This window comes from Mus musculus, chromosome 6 (genome assembly GCF_000001635.26).
Source record: "Mus musculus strain C57BL/6J chromosome 6, GRCm38.p6 C57BL/6J".
Taxonomy (NCBI): Eukaryota; Metazoa; Chordata; class Mammalia; order Rodentia; family Muridae; genus Mus; species Mus musculus.
The window spans coordinates 27,611,954-27,636,710 of NC_000072.6; the positions used below are offsets into that span (position 1 = coordinate 27,611,954).

Below are 24,757 nucleotides of genomic sequence, written 5' to 3' on the forward strand. Positions count from 1 at the left end.
TTTGGAAAAGCATCTTCGGTCTGATCTGAGATTCTTAAGATTCAAGTGTCTCAGAGTTGGATTTGAAACTTTATAGCCAAATAAGAAATATATTATATAAATTTGTGTGTGTGTATGTGTGTGTGTGTGTGTGTGTGTGTGAGAGAGAGAGAGAGAGAGAGAGAGAGAGAGAGGGCGAGCAGATCAGCCCTGGAACAAAAGCAACTGAATCCCAGCTTGTAGGGTGTACTTATGTTGTTCTACAGATCAGCTGTAGAAAAAGTCAGTACAATAAGAACAGCAGAGAGAGAGAGAGAGTGAGAGAAAGAGAGAAAGAGAGAGAGTGTGAGAGAGAGAGTGAGAGAGAGAGAGAGCTAGTTTTTATGTTTTTAGGACTATCTCTTTTCTTAAATACTTCACAATCTCCTTTGAGTTTTCTCTTTTCTTAAGTTAGTTGTATATTTGTATTACCTTAGTTTAGCATTATTTTTGTTACCTAACAACTAAATAATCTTAATTAATACATGCTATTATGCTTGACTTTCCCCTAACCTGGGCTCCAGAGAAAGTAAACGGAATGAAGAGGTATCTCTGTAATCCTATCCAATGCTTTTTATGCTAAGTATGGTTCTTTTGTTCTGGAAAATCTTTGATTCTATACAAGATGTAGAGTATCAATATTTTATCATTTTGGAGTAAGAAATAGACATGGTTGCTTGAATTTCAAAAAATAAAATAAAATCTGAACTCTTCTGCCTTTATGTTTTTCTTTTGATAGATCTTAGAGTTTTAAAAATTTATAAAAAGAACGTTTTGTTCAAATAGCTGCAATAAAAGTAACCTAAAAGGCAAGTCTTGCCAGGTAGAGAGGAATAGTGGCAGCGCATGTATGGAGATGCTAACAGCTCTGAGGATGCCAGCATTCAGAACGTGCTTACAATACAGATCCAGGAATGAATGTTCCAGCAACGGGGGAAATCAATCTGACTCAAATCAATAAAAATACTATTGTAGCTTATGCTTTTGTTGCCAAGTGGGGATTTTTAGTTTAGTACTTTGATTACATGCTTCATCTTTAAATAGCTATTTGTAATAGAATAATTCACGTCTGAAATTCTAACAGTCTGTCGTCCTAAATTCTAGCATGTTCTTTACATTCTCAGCCTTAAAACACACTATAAAATATATGAACTTTTAAACGAAGTGTGTATCTCTAAACTGCTGCTTAAGTAGCAGTAATTGATTATAGTCTCAGCCAGAACAACTTTTTAACCTTTTCTTCCTTTGTCATTCATTACATGTTGAGCATAGTTTCCATTCCCTCTATTCCTCCCAGTTCCCCCCTCTCCCAGAATAACTCCTTCTGTTTCTTTTTAAAATGACAAAAACAAACAAACAAACAAACAAAAATAGGCAAACAGGCACCCCAGACATTTCCAATAACTAACAAAATACAATAGGACTGGGTACAAACCCTCATGTCATAGCTGGACATGGCAACAATAGGAGGAAAAGGGTCCTACATATAGGCAAGAGAATCAGAGACACACCCAATCCCATCACTGGGAGTCCCAGGAGAACACCAAGCTATACCACCTGTTACAAGGTATATGTATGCAGAGGACCTTATGCAGATGGTGCCAGCCACCAGTTTCTTGAGCTACTTCGTCGCCTTGTCTTATAAAGCAGATGCTTTCTCCCAACCAATTGCATGATTTCACTAATTTAGACCTTAAAAGTCCAATAAGCAAAACAGAACAGTATTTTCCCATATTGATGTAAATAGGAAACAGCTTGGTAAAGTTATTACAAAGAAGTTATTTTTCTTTGATGCAGACACTATTCAATGTTCAAATGATCATTACTAAATACTTTGATTCAGTGGGTCAATTTGAAGATGTCGCTTTTTAATTACTTGAAAGAACATTTTGCATTTCACTGATCCAGGGAGTAAAACTGTTCAAAATTAGCAGTTCCTCTGCAAAGCTCCCTTTTGGACTTGTCTCCCGTTATGCCATCAACAGTGGCCATAAAGACCACACCAAATCCCACAGTCTATAACCCTGAAGCTGTGAATGAACCCAAGAAGAAGGAACAAGCGAAGGAGGCTTGACCTGGCAAGAAGCCCACACCTTCCTTGCTGATTTTATATTTTGGTTATGAAGAGGGTGGGGAGGAGTGACAGAAGAGCTACTGAACTAGAGAGAAAACTTTCCGTGCATGCAGTATCATCTTTCAGAAAGTATCCTGAGGTCCTAACCATGTAATACTAAGACTAGGGGTGGGGCTAAAGTACCAGTAAAGACTGAGTCAGAGAGTCAGACCCTTGAAGTGTAGAGAAAGGCTTCCCAGGTACTTCTGAGCAGACTACCCTGGCACTCTCCCTGTGCCACCTACTAGGACTGATTTATTATTATTATTATTATTATTATTATTATTATTATTATTAGATATTTTCTTTATTTACATTTCAATTTTTATCCCTTTCTTCATTTCCCCTCCGAAACCCCCCTATCCTATCCTCCCTCCCCCTGCTCACTAACCCACCAACTCCCGCTTCCCTGTTCTGGCATTTCTCTATACACTGGGGCATCGAGCCTCACAAGGCCAAGGACCTCTCCTCTTACTGATGGCCCACAAGGTCATCTTCTGCTACATATTTGGCTGGAGCCTGAGTCCTATCTACCATGTGTTTTCCTTGGTTGATCGTTTAGTCTCAGGAAGTTCTGGGGGTACTGGTTAGTTCATATTGCTGTTCCTCCTATGGGACTGTAAACCCCTTCAATTCCTTGGGTCCTTTCTCTAGCTCCTTCATTGGGGACCCTGTGCTCTGTCCAATGGATGGCTGTGAGCCTCCACTTCTGTATTTGTCAGGCACTGGCAAAGCCTCTCAGAAGACAGCTATATCATCAGGCTTCTGTCAGGAAGCTCTTGTTGGCATCCACAATAGTGTCTGGGTTTGGTGATTATATATGTGACAGATCCCCAGGTGGGACAGTCACTGGATGACCTTAGTCACTCATGGGTGGAATCTAGAGCTATGGAGATGGTTGGAGCCTCATTTTTATTCCCTTTTCTTCCCTCATGAGACCCAAGTGATATCGTGGTTGCCATGGATGCCAGGTTGGTTGACACTGTTCATTTAAACCACAGGGTAAACGAATGTCCTCTGGTGCCCGTGGTTTGAGGTCTAATAGTTAGGCCTTTCTCTGTCCTGTCTGGTGGCATGAGGCAATTTTGAGTTTCCCTTTGTCTATAGCCAGTGTCATGGGACAAGTTAATGAAATTGTATATTATTGTTGGACTTTACCTATGTTTCTAGTCCACACTGAAAACTCATTTAATTCGAGTGAAGCCTCCTCCCTGTGGCCTCACTGCTTGTGTGTGCCATGAGGCAGTTCCTTAAGGAGTGACCAGTTGGGACCGTTCCTGGTGAACAGGAAGACTATACTTTGCTAGGACCAGGTGTATGTTAGGAGAACATGCCCAGCTGTTGGTTTGAAGGCTCTTCCAACACCCCCCCCCCCACACACACACACACATACACCTTAGAGAAGTCTGGTATTTTAGATTTCCAGACTAGACCTGGCTAACAGGGGACAAGGTAGGAATCATTGTACGAGCTTTGTACAGATTTGTACATTCGTGTAATAGGCCTTTTCTGCTTTAAGTATAGCCTTTTACCTATAGCCTTTATTACATTGTAAATTAACTGCAACTTTTGTCAAAAAAAAAATCTTTAAAAGCACTGCTAGAATGTTCCTGAAACATATTTGCTGCTGTGTAATATAGGCAACTGGGCTCTCAGAAAAGCAAGAACTGGTCCTAAAGAATACTTGGTATGGCCAATTGTACCTATCACATAACTGGTCCTTGACTGCCTGTTCAACTAAGTGAGAACACTGGCCAGGGCCAACATAACTCATTCATATATGGAGATTCCATTAATGACACAAAACACCAGATTGCTGGAGCCCCAGTAAAAGAGTACAAATTCCAAATGTGTATATACAAGAGCCCTAAAAAGTAGAGAGTCTAAGTGTGTGCCTAAAAAATGAGCACCATATAGCCACTGGCCCTTTAAGGAGCTTCTAAGGACAGCTAGTGGAATGAAAGGACGCCTTGATTATCACAGTCCCTTTAACCCAGAAATTCTTATTTTAAATGCCTGAAACATTTCATTTGTGAATATGATGTTTAGAGAACAGAATTGTACAGACAGTATATGCAAAGTTTCTTCACCTTATATCAGTTGAAGGCAAAACAAGGATTATCCCGTCTTCCCTGAAAACTTCTCTCATGAAACAACCCCCTGAATGCCTTAGCCTTGAATATACGGATGCAAAGGGATCAAAGAAAACCCTCCACTATAGCTGCAAATTCTGGTAAATAGCATTGCCCATTTGGCTGCCAGAGGCCCTCGAAAAGCCTCCTTTTAACAATAATTTCATAGAGTATTCTCTTTTGAGATTATTTAGAATTCTTTTCCATCATATAGATCTTATTGCAGGTCTCTTCTAGGTTTTGATTCTGTTGAAAATGCATAATAAGCCCTTTATTTTCATTTCTAAATCAGTGTTTTCTTCCTTATTAGTATTCTCATGGTATACCTCTATTTGAATGGCCTTATATGCCTTTGTGAAAATCATGAGCAGCCAAGGTGTTAATAATAAATTAAGATTAATAGGTAATTCAAGACTGAGATTCTAGAAAAAACAAAAACAAAAAACAAAAAAAAACAAAAACAAAACAACAACAACAACAACTGGCCAGTCAGTATATTTCCCTTCAATCCAAATGAACAAGCCTTAGGACTTCCTACAAGACCACACCAGGTCTATATGAAGATGCCCCTGCTTCATCCTCATTTCAAGATTCTCTCTTCTATGGATGAAATCTCTCCTATATAAACTATATTTATAACATGACTTTCTTTTCTTTCAGCACATATTGCATTTTATATCATTATAGATTCTTGTACTTATTGGGTTAATATCTTTTCTCATAAGCTCAAAAACTTCTGACTGTTTTGTCTCTTTTACTTGTAAGATACTTTTAGCATTTATTAAAAGATTGAACACACATAATATATAGAAATGAGTTAACCTACAAAAAGGGGACTGCAGAACTGAGGGATCATTGGAGTCCAGAGGCAAATTGTCTTAACAGCCATTAGACATTAAGACACTCTCTAATAGTCCATAATTGCACCATTACATTGGAGGTTAGTATAATAATTGAAGCCATCAGGAAGGGTTAGCTCTTGATGCATGGCTAAGATAAAAAGTAAAATTAGTAATTCACCTTTAAATTGCATTCATTGAGTGTTTCTTCAAAGTATTTCCTTTTCGAAGGTGAGCTTCAGTTATTGAGAAAAATCTGCTCATTTGCATTCGTCTTCCCAATTCCTAATACTGTCGTAGAAATGCGGTGTTCCCTAACTGCACATTAGAGTAAATAACTTACATTGTAACAATCTTCTTTTGTTCAATTTTATAGCTGCATGAAAATTATTTTCAAACTCCCTTTAGTGTTTATATTAACAAAAGAATTAATGCTATGGAATGAGTCTAGAAATTTATGCTAGAGAAGATCGTGCTCTGTACTGAGTACAGACCATAGTATTCCTTACATTGCCTGTACAAAGCAGGAGACAGCATTTCCACTTGAATTCTAAACAGAAGATGACCTTGCGCTGTTTTGAGAAGGGCTGGCAGCTGAGGTCACCAAAGTGTATTGTGACAGACAGTATGGCACTGTGCATGGCCTGAAGGCATGTCCATTGTGTGGATTACAGCCAAGCTGAAAGAATTCGACAGCTCAGAGCATTCTATCTTTTTATTTGAAAATGATGGTCTCAGTCATGGGCACCAGCCATTACGTCTTTTATAAAAGGACAGCATTCAGTAACTCCATCATTTCAAACAAGCAGCTCAGTGATTCACAACCAAAGACCGTGAATCCAACATATTCTATGTTGGGTTTTTATGACAGTCACAAAAGCAGTATTTCTGATTCCACAGTAAGAAAAGACCATCTGCAATGTGCCATTCAACTCCTTACCACCATGTGACTAAATCATTGAAGAAATACAAGAAAAAATAGACATAAAAATACAACAGTCTTAGATTATTAAAGCAGTTACATCCATTTTCCACACCAGCTTAGTGTTTTAAAAGCTTAACATCAGTTTAAGAACAAATCACTATGAGCTTTACACTAATAATGCCGCAAGCAAGAGACTTTTAGATGAATCTGCACTATTGACAGGTTCTGAGTGAGCCTTCTAAACAATTTCTGAAGTGGTGGTATTTAAGTAGAATATTTTGATTGACTGAGAATTATTTTTAACTTTTGTTTCTTTCAGGAACAGATTACGGGCAGTATTAAAATATGTCTGAGATTGAAAAGCAGGTGGAAAACTTCACACTTCTGAGTGGAACATACTTCTTCCCATCTTTGGATTTCTACTGCGTCCAAACGTCTTCTGTCAATTGGAGTGTGAAACTCCCTGTCACTTAATGTTGAGATAAAAATAAATTTGTGACTTACCATTAAAATTCACGGCCCTGATGTAACCCAGTAGCTCTTTCCCATCGATGGTAACCATCCTTGGGCAAAGGCCTATGTAACCAGGGCAGAGTTCTTTGTGCATGTTGTGCAGTGCATAAGCCATGGAATACACTGCATCAATTACAAATTGAACCTTTCCTTCTTGTTCGTAAGATGAATCCCGTGCAATTCGCTCCAGCCCTACAAGAAAGAAGGAACACAATCAATGGATAGTATTGGATTTCAAATAGCTCAACATGGTGATTTCTATCCTTTACACTTAAGAAGACAGAAGTACTCTTTTTCATTATCTTAGTCCTGCCCTTACAAAGTGAGCTCTTTATACTTGGGATAAGGAAAGAGAAAAAATTACTTAACTAGCAGCATGAAATAGAAAAAGTAATAAGAGAAATAATATATGACCATTATTCCTGTTCCCTCCTTCTCAAATCACATCTTATTCTACTTTTTGATAATTATGTAACATTTTGGTAATACTATGATCTTTTTAAAATGTGTAAATTGTATTTCTTTTCATCTACTCTTGTTTCCAGAGAAACACTGTATTAGCAGGCTAGTGCAGGCTCTCTATCTCATATTAATTCTTGTTTTGAACGTGCTGTATTTAGAAGAAATTTTGTAAGTATTAAATGATAAAGTTTGCTGAAGTGACTCTGGATATCTTGAAAAGAATCGTTTAATTTATTTTCTCTTTGAACTCAATTTTCTCTTTTAACTTTCTATTAAAGAGATGTAGGTCTCTCAAAATGTATGTTAGTGGAAATAATTGTATCCATGTTTAGGCATAGTTAAGGCCGATAACTTGGCAGTATGTAGGTTGATGTTTATCATTTAAAATGCAATAGAGGCATGGAGTTTGAAAGTGAAAAAGAAGTTAGACAGCAGCTGCAAACCAGCTGTCTGATTTTGCAGGTAAGGAAGCTGAGACTTTTGAAACGACAGTCACAGAGCCCATAGAACAGATGTGAAAAACTTCCCTAAGTCTCAGACTGAAAAGTCAGTGTTCTCTCTTCTGGAAGAAAAAATCTAAATGTCCAGCACTTAGGGTATGAGGAAAAGTAAAAACAACAAACAAACAAACAAAAAATAATAAAGATTTACTACAAGTTAGAAAATACTACCTACCACCACAAGCTTTCCAAACTTTATTCATCAGAAACAAAAACAATGTACTTCATACTTGTCAATAGATCCAAGTAGTGGATAATAAATAATCTTTAAATATTTACTTTCCTAACACTGATACAATGATTGATAGATAGATAGATAGATAGATAGATAGATAGATAGATAGATAGAGACAGAGACAGAGACAGACAGAGATAGAGATATATCCCAAATTTAGAGGGTTAGTTTGAAACTGTTACTATTGGAGTCTTTGTTCTGTAATAAAGTCATTTGATGTTTTTAATTAATTTTTTTCATTTGGTCACTAGACATTTTCCCTCTGTTTTCAGTCATACCTAGCACTCTGTTCCTTTATGTCCTATTGGCTGGTGTTCTGGACACCAAAGTATGTCACAATGATAAATTCTGCATCTCCATTTCATACAAGGATTTTTTTTCCATTTTATAATACCTCCAATGCCCATGCTCCAAAACTAAGAATCCTTTCTCCCAACCTCGGAGTCTACACATACTCGATACTGTGAATACTTGCATCTAATCATAGTAGAATTGAAAGCATAGTCTATATAATCCAAATTACTACAACAAATTAGAAATCAGTTAAAATCATTTGGAAAAAAATTAATGTCTTAGAAATTAAGAATTGTACAGCTTTTATTTTTCTCATTTGGTTGCCAGAGTTGCATTTACAATTGCTTTGTCTCTACAAATAACATGATCCTAAGCTAGATTTGGTCTAAAATCACGTTCTCACGTCAGCCTTAAAGAGGTACTTTCCTAGAACCTCCTCCTGAGGATGTTGCAGGTTTAGGAGCATAAAGATAGAAACAGCCAGCTCTCACAATGGGTATCTCCAAGGCTCCAGTGGCCCCTCAGCAGCTTGATCTAAGTCACATTTCATGCAGATATGGGAACAATCTCCCCTCCACTTCTCTGTTTCCCCTTCATGTCTTGAATGCCAGGACAATACTACTAAGCCCATACTTTTGTCACACTTCCTAAGATGCAAGTCTTCCAGGTTTGCCTCAAATGTATCTCCCATATCTCCCACAGTTTGAACCACAAAGTCCATAATTCATAAATAAATATTAAGGAAAAGGCAGCTAAAAGATTGGCTCTTTCTTCTTAGCCTCTTATCTGGTTAACAGCTACTCTGGTAAGCTCTGAATTAAAGACCAAGACCTGAGCAGTCTTGGAAAAGTCGTAGTACTTACTGAGGAAATAAAGGGCAAGAAAGCCAGTGAGAGAGAGAGACAAAAAGACTGTGTCTAGAATTGAGTGATTCATGGGTGGTGACTGAATGTTTCCTAGATTTTGACTCACTGAGCTTGATAAATCAACATGGAGTTCAGTAGGCAGGAAGTTGCTGCTCCCAAGCTCAGTCAGCCAGACAGGTAGATGCTCAGTGCCACTCTAGTTTTACTGGACTCAAATCTCCTCAGATGGAGACAAGAAGAATCTGTTATTTCAAAAGCTTCCCCCAGGAAACTGTGACATCACCACGCTGGTCTGGGAACTTGTCTCTTGGGAGCCACTACTCCCTAACATATCTTAAAATCAGAAATAGAAATTGACCCAGAGATTGTTGGGCTACTGCAGTATCAAGAGAATTATATCACGAGAGTGCAACTAGAAGAATATCTAATCACCTTCTCCTCCCCTTTGTTCATCAGATGAAGAGTTGAGGGCTGTGCAGTCACCACTCAGGCTTGTATGGAATACTGTTCTAGATCTTCAGTGGATGTTAATATTCACAGAGAGTCAAGAAGTCTATCCAAGAATGGTAGTATTCACCTGTAACTTACATTCTTTGGGGGGAGGGGGATCTAGATTGCTTGTAATACCCAACACAAGACAAAATCCTGCACAGTCAATTGTTATACTTCATTGTTCCATGAAAAAAAATTGGCAGAAATATGTTATGCATGCTTTATATAGATGAATTTAAGATGTCTTTGGTTTATGGTTGGCTCTATCTTCATCTATAAAATGTGTAGATAAAGACTGGTAATTGTATAACTCCCTGATCTTTAAATTTTTGAACTCCTGTCATGTTTTTAGATGTAGAGGGAGGCCTAGAGCTGATTTCAAGCAGAAGCCAGAAAGACATGAATAATCTGTTATTAAGAAAACGTTAGGAAGTAATTATTTTCCTTTTTACAGGGTGGAAACAGAAGGAACAAGAGGAGTAGAGAAAGCAGAGACAGAGGTGGTGGGCATGGAGGCAAAAGATGAAGTCCCAGACAGACAAACAGCAGAGGGAATGTTTCCGATAGGAACATGTCTTCTTCCATGTAAAGCTGTACATAGTGGGCTCAGCACATTTCTCTTCTGCACATCTTCCTCTTCTTCCTCCTTCCCTCTTATCCCTGCTCCATAAATGTTTCAATGTATTTGTTTTCGTTTTCTTTTGTTGACTTTAAGGGAAGGGGGTAAGTAATAGGAGGACTTCTTTGTCCATTGCTATAGGCTGATGGTGACTATAAATCTTACAACAGGCAGAAAATGATTAAGCCAAATGACTTTAAAGCAATTGATGGCCACAAAAAAATATACAGGCATTTTGAAATTTCCATCACCAAAGAATTATATTTTAAAGTTATACTTAATATGAATATGTTTACTTTTTAATTGGTCAGCACTTGTAAGAGTGCATTCCTATAACCCCACTATATAGAAGTCTAAAGCAGGAGGGTTACAAGTTCAAGGAAAGTATGAGACACATGGTGTCTTATGAGATAAGCTGGGTCTGAGGAGATGGAACAGTTGGTAAAGAGCTTTCTGTGCAAGCCAAGGAACTAAAACTGGATCCCCAGCAGCCACCTGTGATGCATAACATAAATACAGTTTTAAAATATTCCCATACTTTTGCAAACGATTTATTATGATTTTGTTTTAAAGCCACTGGAAGCTCTGATAGTGTATAGAGTAATCCTACATTCTCTGTTTAGTAACTGTGACAGATTTATATGCACAGTCTTGACAAACAAATATAGAGGCATGAAGAGACAAAGTAGATTTGCTGTCCCTTGTTTATTCTTTCGATGTGATCCAGCTTCATATGGTCCATGCATGGATTCCTATGCATTCACATGTGTCAGAGAATCTTATTAAATAGACTTGCTTGGATTTTTACTATTCCAACTGTTTATATCCTTAGCCAGAAGTAAGACTCAGTATGAGTACAGAGTGATAACATTCAAGCTTGCATCATTTTTCTTTTTAGCTTTTTGAGAAGTGGTGAGTTCAAAATATGGTCTCTTATGTAGTCTAGGCTGCTTTTGAACTCATGATTCTCCTGCCTTAGCCTCCAGAGTGAGACCCAGGATTATAGGTGGATACTACTTCTGGCCCTTCCTACCTTTTAAAGTAAAAGTTGAGAAGGCTGCACGCTAACAGGTAGCCTCTTGTGAATAGGCAGACACAATAGAGCATTCTCCTGTAGTCAGCAGAAGACCGTGGTACCAAACAGACTGAAACACATCTCAAAATCCAGAAAAATAAATAGCTTATTTCTTCTCTGGCTGTTTGGACATTGCATATTTTCTCTCTGTTAACATGTGACTCTCAGGGTAATGTTTAGGATTTTATAGCCACTAGAGTTGGTTCTTCCCTTCCTGTATCTGATTCTCTCGTTCATCTAGAGTTTAGAAAGCTGACAGTGACTCACAAGCTTAATTGGCTATAAAATTTCATTATGCTATAGTTTCTAAAGTTAGCGTTAATGTATTACTGTAAAGCACTAAATATTGTCAAAGGCTGTCAGCCATCCATTTAAAATGTCACTGTAAAGTTGTAACATGTTTTAGTGCATGGCTTAAAATTAACCACATACAGCAACAAAGCTCTCTCACACAATGGGTGATGAAGTCAGCCTCACAAATCGTACAGCAAGATTGATGCTTTCAGTAATGACATCTCAAACTTCTGAGTCCACATTTGTGTGGGGGTGGGTAGGGCAAATGATAACACATGAACCTAAGATCGGGTATCTCACGTTCTTTGCTATATCATTTTCAATAAAATTATTTTTATTTTATTAGAAACATATTTATTTTATTGACAATGTATATATTCTCTTTTTGATTTATCCCCACTTTCTTTTCCCAGACACTGCCTAACCCCACCCTCAACCCCATGCCTTTTCTTTTTTCTCTCTTTAGAAATCAATCAGGCAAACAGACAAACAAAAAGAATTTTTTTAAAAAAAAAAGGGGAAATGAAATAAAACACAATTGAAATCCTCTTGTAAAGGAAAAGTTCCTTCTTCGCCAATAGAGTCTCACTGCTCCTTGCTTCTTTGTAAAAGAAAAAAAAAATCAGCTCAAATTTACAAACTGCAGTGTATGCTAAAACTGAGTTCCTGTGACAAGGTGGACAGGAATTTCATTTCCGGATAGACATTTATTGTCGCACAAGTTTGCTTTCTATGCATTTCACACTTTTCAGGATAGAGTTCGCCTTAGTAAAATTGGAATTTCAGAAGGTTGTGTTCATTTTCCTGAAATTAGACATGCAATTCTTCAGTATATCACAGAGTAAACAGTATTCACACCAAGGCCAAAAAAAAAAAAAAGGTAAATGCAATTGGACAGAAGAAAGAAAGCCAAAACCATCCAGTGGAAGAAAGACAGCATTTTCAACAATTGGTGCTGGCACAACTGGTTGTTATCATGTAGAAGAATGCGAATCAATCCATACTTATCTCCTTGTACTAAGGTCAAATCTAAGTGGATCAAGGAACTTCACATAAAACCAGAGACACTGAAACTTATAGAAGAGAAAGGGGGGAAAAGCCTTGAAGATATGGGCACAGGGGAAAAATTCCTGAACAGAACAGCAATGGCTTGTGTTGTAAGATCGAGAATTGACAAATGGGACCTAATGAAACTCCAAAGTTTCTGCAAGGCAAAAGACACCGTCAATAAGACAAAAAGACCACCAACAGATTGGGAAAGGATCTTTACCTATCCTAAATCAGATAGGGGACTAATATCCATCATATATAAAGAAATCAATAAGGTGGACTTCAGAAAATCAAATAACCCCATTAAAAAATGGGGCTCAGAACTGAACAAAGAATTCTCACCAGAGGAATACCGAATGGCAGAGAAGCACCTGAAAAAATGTTCAACATCCTTAATCATCAGGGAAATGCAAATCAGAACAACCCTGAGATTCCACCTCACACCAGTCAGAATGGCTAAGATCAAAAATTCAGGTGACAGCAGATGCTGGCGTGGATGTGGAGAAAGAGGAACACTCCTCCATTGTTGGTGGGATTGCAGGCTTGTACAACCACTCTGGAAATCAGTCTGGCGGTTCCTCAGAAAATTGGACATAGTACTACCGGAGGATCCAGCAATACCTCTCCTGGGCATATATCCAGAAGATGCCCCAACTGGTAAGAAGGACACATGCTCCACTATGTTCATAGCAGCCTTATTTATAATAGCCAGAAGCTGGAAAGAACCCAGATGCCCCTCAACAGAGGAATGGATACAGAAAATGTGGTACATCTACACAATGGAGTACTACTCAGCTATTAAAAAGAATGAATTTATGAAATTCCTAGCCAAATGGATGGACCTGGAGGGCATCATCCTGAGTGAGGTAACACATTCACAAAGGAAGTCACACAATATGTACTCACTGATAAGTGGATATTAGCCCCAAACCTAGGATTCCCAAGATATAAGATATAATTTGCTAAACACATGAAACTCAAGAAGAATGAAGACTGAAGTGTGGACACTATGCCCCTCCTTAGAAGTGGGAACAAAACACCCATGGAAGGAGTTACAAAGACAAAATTTGGAGCTGAGATGAAAGGATGGACCATGTAGAGACTGCCATATCCAGGGATCCACCCCATAATCAGCATCCAAACGCTGACACCATTGCATATACTAGCAAGATTTTATTGAAAGGACCCAGATGTAGCTGTCTCTTGTGAGACTATGCTGGGGCCTAGCAAACACAGAAGTGGATGCTCACAGTCAGCTAATGGATGGATCACAGGGCTCCCAATGGAGGAGCTAGAGAAAGTACCCAAGGAGCTAAAGGGATCTGCAACCCTATAGGTGGAACAACATTATGAACTAACCAGTACCCCGGAGCTCTTGACTCTAGCTGCATATGTATCAAAAGATGGCCTAGTCAGCCATCACTGGAAAGAGAGGCCCATTGGACACGCAAACTTTATCTGCCTCAGTACAGGGGAACGCCAGGGCCAAAAAGGGGAAGTGGGTGGGTAGGGGAGTGGGGGTGAGTGGGTATGAGGGACTTTTGGTATAGCATTGGAAATGTAAATGAGCTAATTACCTAATAAAAATTGGAAAAAAAAAAGAAAGAAAGCCTATCAGTTGTTTTACTCAAAGGAAACCAAACACACCTAGAGGTTTGCATTTGGATTTTATTATTATTACTGTCTTCACTGGGCTGGTGATCATCTCAGACTCTAAATTTATATGTTAAAATTTTTTTTTTCTTTTCTAACATTCCTCCCTGGTGTCTTCTTAAGTATGCTGCAAGTGTTTTAAATAATTAAACCATTTCCTCGAAGTTGCTGCTGAGAGAATGGTGAAGAGGAAGCGAGAGAGTCTGCCATGAATAAATGCATCAGGGAGAGAATTGAAAAGCCATTCTGAAGTCCGCAAGAGTTCCACAGCCCTTACTGTGGCTACCACAATCACGAGAGCAAAGCTTTACACGTTGTTTCCCTAACACACTGCACACAGAGACTGTACTTGCGGAGACCCGGAATGTTCAGACCAGTCTGAAACCTCAGCTGTTCCCTGAAGAGCGACTGCTGTGGAGTTGACCCATGTAGGTCATCTTGTATTGGGTGTGCACTGAGTTCAGAAACACAATAGAAGGAACATTGGAGAGAAACATGAGACATAGGAATGTCTGCTGAGCACTAAGGTTCACATAAGGGGTGCAAGACCACACACCACAGAGGGATAAAAACTCGATCCCTAAGCTTCCTCAGAAAAACAAGCTGACGAATGAACGTGAGCACTCAGCTCTGAGAGAAGCACCAACAGTCAGTCACCATGAAGTATGGCCTTCCGGAAACTCGCTAAGCCTGGGCCTTAGGCTGGCAAAGCTGTTCTTCAACTACGACCTGTGCTTGGGTTGTCCCTTCTTTCAGCCTTGTCTGTTACTACTGCCCACTCCATCTGGTCTACCAGAAAGTCTTCACATTTACTAGGAGCTCCAAACTACAGCTGTTCACTAAGTAAGCCTTCACTTTGACCCAGGTGCTTACAAACCTCACGCCATCTTGTTAGTTGGTATTTAGTGGCCATTATCCTGGATGTAACAGCTTAGAGTAGATCGTGGAACACTGTAAATGCTTAATTTAAATACTAAATATTGTTCAATGCAGCTTCAGGATTTGGCTCTTACTTTTCTGAATTCGTGTTTAGCACATCACTGCTATGTCTGTGACTGAGCTTCCTAAATTGTAATTAGAGATGGACTGGACTTGTTCTTTAAAGAAAGCACTAGATGAGTTTTAAAGAAATACTAATGAATATTATCAAATATAAAAAGACCAAAAATGTGTTTCAAAATAAATTACATAGGTGGTATGCATCTCTATAATATTTTAAGCATTTTCCTGAACCATGACAGAATATTGCTTGTGAATTTCAAGTATGCATTTGAGAGAAAACAGGGAAAATGGCAAAAAAAAAAGTAAATATTTGTGAGAAGACTCAAAACTAACCAGACTATAAATAGATTATTCATAAAACTGGAACACTGTAGCCTAGTAAGTATGTATAGCTGTTGATGTCTCCATGGGAGAGAATATCAGACTCATAAAAGAACTTCCACTGAAGATTCTGTTTCATGGATTCTGAGGCAGGTTTGTCCAGAACCTGTAAAATAGATGCATTGGACTAATGAAGTAATTTGAACCTCTGCCTTCACCATTTACAATGGTTGGAGGAAATGAGAAGATGAGGGTCCTTTGCTGAGAATTATCTGTCCTCCAACTTCTTCAATTTAACTGTAAGTAGCTGGAGCTGAAGGCTCCCTAGCTCCTGCAGACAGACACACCAGGAGACACTTGTAAATCAGCCGCTGAAGAGCTCTCCAGTCTACAATAACTCTTTCCTTTGTGTCTGGCAGGAAATGGAAAGTGCTTCAGGCAGGTGCCAGGTGTCCCCTTCAGGTGTTGAAATTTCCAGCAATGCCCCAGGGTGTCTAAGGCACTGCAAAACCTCAGGTAAGTGGCAAATAAAATTAAGGAGTGTATCTTCAGGCAAAACATCTAGCTTGAAAGAAAGACTTTGAGAAGACTAACTTATTTTATACCTAGATCCCCAACTCCCCAAACAAAGAGAAGGCTGCTTGATTAATTCCAATCATTTGCATTTTTCTACATAATTATCCATCTTAGATCATGCATGTAGGGGACAAATTTTTGTATGAGAGTGTTGATGGAGAGAGACGTTTTCTCTCTTGAAAGCATATCAAGGATACTTCCTCTATAGACAAAATTCAAAATTTCCTTCAAAATTCCCATTTCAGCAGATATGTGGGGCAGGGGTGAGAACATCCTCTTGGGATGGGGTGTGTGGGCTGGGGAGTAACCTAATGCCACTTTGACCCTTCATCTTGTAGCCATTTTCAGACCCTATGACTTGGCTTTGTGCATCTTTGGTGTTCGTTCTCTCTCTCTCTCTCTCTCTCTCTCTCTCTCTCTCTCTCTCTCTCCCTCCTCCCTCTCTCTACCACGTGGTATAAGAAGATATTCAGAACATAGTAGATGAAGAGGAGCATAGAGAGCACCGCTCAGCCTGCTCTCCAGCCACCATTTGTATACTGGTCTGCTGCCTTACAACATTTCTTTGCCTCCTTTAAAAACATTAAAGTGATCTATTCTTTTTAATATGCTGTATTCACTTCACTTACAGGAAGAATTTTCCTTTATTGCAGGAAAGTATGGCTTTAATACTGTCTTTAATCTTTAATTAAGATTCTTGTATAATCTTCCATCATTGAACAGATCTGAAATTTTTTTGCATGTAATTCTTTTATTGATTCTCAGTGTGATGTCTAGGACAATGTTATGTGTGTTTGGCGGGGGGGGGGGGCATCTGAATTTGGATTTTCAAATAGGGAGCCAATGGTATTGGTTGAATGTGTATATCAATTTATATGAAGCCACATTTAGTATGTATCAAAATTATATGTGTGTGTGTGTATCCAAAATTTCTGCCTGAGGCCATTTGTCTCTTCATATGCCAATACTCTGCCTTTAATAGTTACTATGATTTTGTGGAGTTTGACTATTGGTTCACTAGTTGTATCACACTCCTATCTTGAAATATCTTGACTAGTCTTACTGCTCTAAAAAACCTGAAGCTTTCTTAGGATTGCATCAATTTGTGACTGTTAATTACAGAAGATTTGACTTAGCAATCACCTTAACTTCTCATCTGCAAACATGGGATTTTTCTCTTTACTGTTTTTTCAGAATATTTAGTAAATGTATGCCAATGCATATCTTTGATTTTAAATTCACTTCTTGTGAAAAACTTAGGTATTTTAAGTCTTACGAAATGAGAGTTTTACATGTGATTTTACTTTGATGTTCTTGGAGTCATTCATTCATTTCAGTTCATTTGTACTGATCAACATCACTTTTCCTCCTCTTAAAATTATGTACATCCTAGTAGGCCCTAGATTTAAGTCCCATCTTTTCCAAACATGAAAAATGTAAGAAAGATGGGGTACTTGGAGCAGATAGGTCAAGATATGGACACTTCCTCAGAGGCTCAAATCCTTTATTTATAAAATTGGAATTTATTACCTACATTACATGCTGTTTGTGACAATCCAATATAACAATGCAGGCTGTCTGATAGCTTAGGTAGTGGAGCATCATGACTTGGTATATGAGGTCATCAAATGTTTAACCATCTATAATGTCTAACACTGTCCAAATCACACAAATGTAGTAAATCGCAAAAAGAAGTCAAGCCCAGGATAGACATTTATGCATTTGCTCAACAAGTAAGTCCTGACATCCACCCTGCATCCCATCATCCATGGTTCAAATCTTGGGACTGCCACTTCCTCATTACATGGTTTTGTGCTGTTTAATTATCCTCCTTTGTTTCAGTTTTCCTGTCTGTAAAATGAGCGAATGGTACTGATGTATGAACTAAATATTTATAGCAGTTTAATGAATATGCTGAAAATGTGTTAGTCACTATATAAAAGACTGTTATTACCCATTTTTGTGATTCTGTGTGTGTGTGTGTTTATGTCTCCGTATCTCTATTTCTCCCTCTTTCTCTCTTTCTCTCTTTCTCTCTCTCTGTCTCTGACTCTGTCTCTCTCTCCCTCTACTATATCTTACTTGTAATCCAGACTAGTCTAAAACTTGAGATCTCCCTATTTTTCCCAAGTCCTGTGAATTTATTTATTTATTTATTTATTTATTTATATTTATGCATATGCTAGAGCCTATGAGGCTGGATAGAGAAAGCAAGACATGGTTTGGTGAGACCTAAGAGGATGTTGGATCAGATAGGAGTACTAGCTGACTACCTAAATTAAATTAATCTTTTCCCTTATAGCACTGGAAAAGAAGAGAATGATAGAATGACCAGAGTTTGAGTTTAGAAAGAGCCCCAGGTCAAAAGAACATGGAGGAAGTTCTGCACTGGCAGAATTGACTCACTATTTAGAAAACAGACTTGAGACTCTGACCTTGTCATGAGTATCACATTGACAGCCAAGAAAAGAATTACTGCAAATATATAAATTCAATGATGGAGGATTACACAAGAATTTAAAGATTAAAGACAATATTATAAACCACAGTTCCTATGGTCTTGGCAACAACCTGGATAGTTGGGAATTTTCATGAGACCCATTTGGCCAACAACTCAATTGAATGTAACCCAGACACAGTACTGGAAACTATGTTTGATGACAAGAGATGGCCAGTAATACAAATAATTGAACATGGAGAGGGCAAGCTGGTTCCTACAAAGAACCTTCATCCCTAAATTCTAGTATCTTTGGTACCAGAAGAGACTCTGCAGGCTACCAAAAGAGAAAAATAAACTACAACCCAGCCACAAAACCCTTGATCTACAAGATGCCCTGCCTACAAGATAGGGCAATGGGGACACAGAACTTATGGGAATAGCCTACACATGTCTGATTTGACTTTAAGTCCAATCTTCCAACTAGAACCCACATCTAACACTGCCTGAGTGACCAAGAACCAGAGACTGGATAGATCAGAACTCATTTATTTTTACCTAAGTTAAAATGATATTCTGCTATATTCATAGATAAGTGCCTTCCTTAGCCAACTAAGTTTTCTCCTGCAGTAGATGGGTATAAATACAGAGACCTTCAGGCAACCATTAGGTTGAAAGTGAGACCTTGGAACACAGGGCTTTAAAGGAGATTTCTCCATCAAACTCCCCTTAGAGCTCAGAGAGACCTGCAGAGCAAGTTTAAGTGCCAAAGGAGTTAGAAGACACTAGAATAAGAAGCCTTCCTTGTTCTGAACAAAACTCATATGAACTCACAGAAACTGCAGCAGCAAGAACAGGGCCAGCACTAGTCTGTACCAGGTCCTCTGGGTACATATTTTACCTTTCAGTTTAGTGTTTTTGTGGGACCTCTGAATGTATGAACAAGTGGGTCTCTTATTCTTGTGACTTCTCTTGGGGCTCTTTTCCTTATGTTGGTTTGCCATGTCCACCTTCAATGTGATGAGTTTGATTTTACCTTATTATATTTTATTTCATTAAAAAGTAACTTTACTACAAAAAGAAAAAGCACACTTCCCTACAATATAGAAAGGATTACCTGTGAATACAATAGATTAAAAGAATGTATGGATAGAGAGGTCCATTAAGAAGTGATTGTACAGGTCAAACAGAAGCACAGTATGCCATGGAACAAGGTGATGGTAAAGATGAATAAAATGTGTATAGTTTTGAGACAAGCTCACAGACAAGGTCCACCAGATTTCTACGGAAGTTGGAGCGGAGGCTGGCCCTTAAAGTGGTATCAATCTCCCTGGTATTTCTGTCTGAACAGACCCAGATGCTCTTATGTGAAACAGGCAACACTCTCCAGGCTAGAAATGAAGTTTCCCACAGATAACTTCATAATTGCCTTTTGGGCAATCAACATGTATCTCTGTTCCATTAAGAAATATCATGAGACCACTACTAGTTCTCATCTCCTGCAAACTGTGTCTGCTCAATTGCCGGAATGGAACTGTACCCGCCCTGATTAGTAACATTTTTGTGTTCCAGGTCAAATTTCAACAGCGTATTATGACTTATTCTGTTACTGAAAATTTTCCCAGGACATAAACCACAACCTAGGAACTAGAGAAGCCTGCCTAGGAGCATCTAACACTGAGTTACCACTTGTTACTGACTTCAGACATTCTGTTAGTGAGTTTCCTTCATAAGCCACACCTCTGCAAATGTAATTGTCTACCTTTAGTGTAGTTCAACTGCCCTAATTCTCTACACTCTCAATCTTGTAATATTTAAATTGTTCCAGTATTTGTGAATATACTGTAGAATATGCTATGAGACCCTAATGTCTGAAATTAATAAGGTAAGAACTGTCCATGCTATGTGACATTGAAGATCATCATAGAGTATGGAGGGGAGATAGCTGAGAGGGTAATAGCTCCTGCTGTGTGAGCATGAAGATAGAAGTTCGGATCCAGAGAACCCATATAAAGCTAGGCATGGTCACATGTACCTGCAGTTATGGAGAGTTATGGAGCTTGCTGACTGTTAATCTAGTAAAACAAACAAACAAGCAAACAAGCAAACAAGGCCCAAGGTTTATGGAAAAATTCTATCCCAAGGAATTAAAGAAGAGGAACATAAAGGAGGACCTTTGACAGCTTCTTTAGCTTATATATGCATGTGTGGCAGGCACACATACTTGTGTACTCACATGCACACACACATGCACAAGGTATCAGATCTTTTTTCTTAAACTGTATGGCATGACCTATGGATGGCTCTTGACATCTGTATATTGGAACAAAACAGTATAGTTTGAAATAAGCAGAAGTGAAATATATTACAAATGGTATCATAAAGGAATGTTCTCCTGGAAGCTTGCAGTTGAAAGGTCTTATTACTGAAGTATATGTTTCCATACACAATAACTTAGCAATCTAGAGTATAGTCAGAGAAGTTCAAAACTCATAAACCTATTTCAATTCTTATTTTGCAACTTAAAACTAGAAACGCAGTGATTTTTTTTCCAGGTCCAATAGGTTATGAAAAGATAGAGCCAGGCATTGACCCTACCACAACTATGCCTATTTGCCTCCCATATGTTCCACTGAGGGTTAGTTAAGCTTGAAGTATTTGCTAAATAGGCTTGCCCATAAAGAAATGTCAAAGACATTACGGAAAGAAATAAAAACAAGAAGATGGGAAGGTTGTCTGAATCCAGTGGGGACTAAATCCGTGGGAACAACAAAGACTCGTGGTTTTGTGGAAATGGAAGACATGACTTTTTGTAGCAGAAACTAAACAGATTAAAAGAGAGAAAGCAGCTCAAGTGTAAGATGCAGGCACTTGAAGGATGATGTCACAGCATCTGTGTGGCCCTCATTGCCAGGTGAAAACCAGGAACCGTGTGGACTGTGCACAGTTGTCCTGCGTGACGGACTTGGTCTTTCACTTTTCTTTCCCAATTTTAGGGGTCACAGAGCAGGTGTGGGTATAACGCCAATGGGCTAATTAAAGCAGGTCACAATCTGTCTGGGAGAACTTCGGGGCCATCCTTCATGAGGACAGGGACTAGACAAGATGACCTCTGCTGTTGCCGTTCCATTAATCCAATCAGCCTCTGCTTCTGTCAGACACCTTCAGGGATACAAACTGTATCCACTCCAAGTCCTCAGCTGGACTCAGCAAACTCAGGGGTTCCCACCTGTGCTTACTGGATACGTGAGATTCATCTTTCAGTCATAATTTTTTTTTACATTTTGCATCACAATAATAAAAGAAAAAAAAAACACATTTTAGAAAAGAAGCAGGACTTCAAGTGTCTAATTTTTTACTATGCACAGTCTAGAGATCTGAGACATCGTAAGTTAAAGGTGTTGTTTGGAAGCCACTAATCTGCATCCTTGCTGAAGAAGAGGATATACATAAAGCATTCTCAATTAGTGCCCTGTTCTTTTACTTTGATATTCTATGGCATGCTCCACTCTAGGAAAACAATCATTTATCAAAGGGAAACAGGAAAAGCATTAGCCAAATAACTAAATATAAATCCTTCTTTTTTGATAAATGTTAAATAAAGCTTCCAAAATGCTGGACTTAGAGTAAGTTTGTGCTTGCCTTTTATTTGCCTCCAGAAGGGCTAGGAGGATAAATTTTACATTAGAGGATACAGATCACCTGAGACTAACCACACTAGACAGTGTTGAAACAACAGATCCAAGATGAGGTAAAGCCTCACATGACAGCTCATTTCAAGTCTCTCACAAATCAGGAGCCTGTGGTTGTATTTCAGCACTTTCTAAACAATCAATAAAACATCTGTATTCATTAAGCACACTTGTACCTAGTGTTACCTAAGTTCAAAATTGTGACTTTTTACTAAGAAATTAACTTATAAGACAGAAAGGGTATTGCTTTGACAAGGCTCTTTGTAGGATAATCTCATTAATATAAACACACTTCAAAACAAAGGTGAGTGCTAGGCCAGGAAGGACTGCATTAGCCACCCAGAATCTGCTCTCACAAAAATCCTGGGTTCAGCTCAGGAGAAGGAAAAAGGTGCCTTAGAATCTCTCATCATTACCATGTATGCAAATACAAATGCAAATGAAAAATATTTTCATTTCTAAACTTTCGTTGCACACAAATGCAATAAAATATTGAAAATATTGTCATCTTGGAATGTTTGTCACAAGCTTTGAATATCAAAACACATTTTGTGAGAAAAGCTATAAATAGAAACTTGATAAATTTAGGACTGATGTGAGAATCATAGCCTAGCTTCACTTTATATTTATTTCTAACAAATCTGTTTTTCCCAGTGATTTCTTTTTTGCTACCCACATTATGTTACTGGCACTAAGGACTGGGAGGGAACATAGAGCAGATGTGATATAGGAAGTTTTTATGCAGGATGAACTAAGTATGCAAAGGTTTGCAGAGAGTGTTTGTCTCAGAAGCTGAGAAGGATCCTAGCATCTACAGAGATCTCTTGTGAGTCAGCTACCATGCTGAGGGAGGCAGAAATGCCAGAACACAATTTGCAAGTAATTCCTATTAGTTCAATGAGAGTATTTTTATCATCAAATTGGTAAACATTTCAAATGATAAGAAAATGTTCTTCTATGGCCTCTTTGGGCACTCTATTGAGGAAACAGTGGTTTCTATTCCTTTTTAGGGATTTTTCAAGTGGCTTTCCACTCTTTTACTAAATTGCCGTTTATATGCTTTTGCTTCTTCTTAACTTCCACATAAACCTCACATTTTTGGCATTGTTAAAACTCATTTCCATAGCCTAGAAATGTAGTTCAGTGGTAGAGCTGCCTGCTGGCATGTACAGGGCCCTAGGACCAATCCCCAGTACTATAGATACAACCGAACAAATGAAAAGAAGGAAGGGAGTGATGAAGGGCGACGAGGAGAGAAAACAGTTTGGCTTCCAATTTATGATGTCCTGCTTAATCCTCCTGAGTACTAGTACTACATCCTGGACCACCCACCTGGTTTCATATGTGCTGTTCACTAAGTTGGTATTGACCTTGTGTTTCCTTTTTCAATCTTTGTGTGTGTGTGTGTGTGTGTGTGTGTGTGTGTGTGTGTATGTGTGTGTGTGTGTGTGTGTGTGTGTGTGTGTGTGTGTATGTACAAATATACATAGTGTGCATGTGTGTGTATAAGTTCCAATTTTACAACTACTTTCAGAAAAATTCTCCTGAACTCAACTTTTAGTATATTAAACTAGTATTCAGAAAAATCTCAGAAATCTTCAGTTTGTGATCAGTTGTCTTACACAAAAGATGTAACCTGAGAATTAAATATACCACCAAAACCTGAGGAAGGATGTATCTTCCCATAACTGTTTCTATCTCAAAGCACTGATTAGAGACACACTTGTGCTGTGTTTTCTTCCCTAAACGTTCCGTCAGATCCAAAATAACAGCAAGCCATCAAAAGATGGTACAGGTTACTATCATTTAAAATTGTTGATCAGGAATGGGTTGGAAAATTAAAATATATTAACCAGTTAAAATATCTCACAGAAGTTGAACTCACCTCTCACCTGTGGGAAAGCAAGCCCTGCACCTTGCCCAGGCAGCATAGTGGAGCTGGCCCTGAGGGCAAAGACAAGGTGAGGGTCTGAGAGAAGGAGAGCTGATCCAGGCCCTCGTAGGCTGCAGCACTTGAGAGAAGTTAATGACTGACCAACACACTAGAGCAGGCTCTGGGGCTATAGGTGCAGGTGAGCCAGCTCCAAGACTATGAGAGCAGGAGAGCTGACCCTTGCACTCTGTAGATGGCAGCACTGGGAGACCTAGCCAAAGCAGTGCTGGGGAGCTAGTCCTGGTGGCCTAGGTAAGCTAGAAGGCAGCTCAGCTGAGCTACTGCCGCCGCCACCCCCACCAGGCCTAGATCCAGGACTGAATTGGTACACGCTAAGCTTTATATCATCTGTAAATGGCTGGGGTTTGTGAAAGGCCAGCCCTGCTGTTCCAAAGCTACAGAATCTCCATGACACAGGACAACAATAGGATAACCGGGAGAAGTCCTGATGAGAATCCAACATTTTTTTATTAATCACTTTATTCATTTGCATTTCAAATGTTATCCCCCTTTGCAGTTACCCCTCCACAACCCCCTCATCCCATCCTCTCTCTGCCCCCTCCCCTTTGCCTCTATGAAATTGTTCCTCTACCCACTTGCCCACTCACCCACTCCTGTCTCACCACTCCTCCATCCCCCTACACTGGGGCATCAAACCTCCACAGGACCAAGGGCCTCCCCTCCCACTGATGTCAGATAAGGCCATCCTCTATTGC

General features: G+C 38.9%; 1 protein-coding gene across 8 annotated transcripts in view; it reads right to left on the bottom strand.

The window, feature by feature from the left end:
• Positions 1-24,757, bottom strand: part of Grm8 (glutamate receptor, metabotropic 8) — an 860,026-nt gene that overhangs the window by 336,833 nt on the left and 498,436 nt on the right. For 7 of the 8 annotated variants that reach the window (NM_001361125.1, XM_030255174.1, NM_008174.3 and 4 more), the window contains one exon: positions 6,532-6,732. In NM_001361125.1, coding sequence (NP_001348054.1) covers positions 6,532-6,732 — 201 coding nt within the window. Of the gene's footprint in view, positions 1-6,531; positions 6,733-24,757 lie in introns of those variants that run through there. The other variant, XM_030255175.1, reaches the window with a different exon arrangement.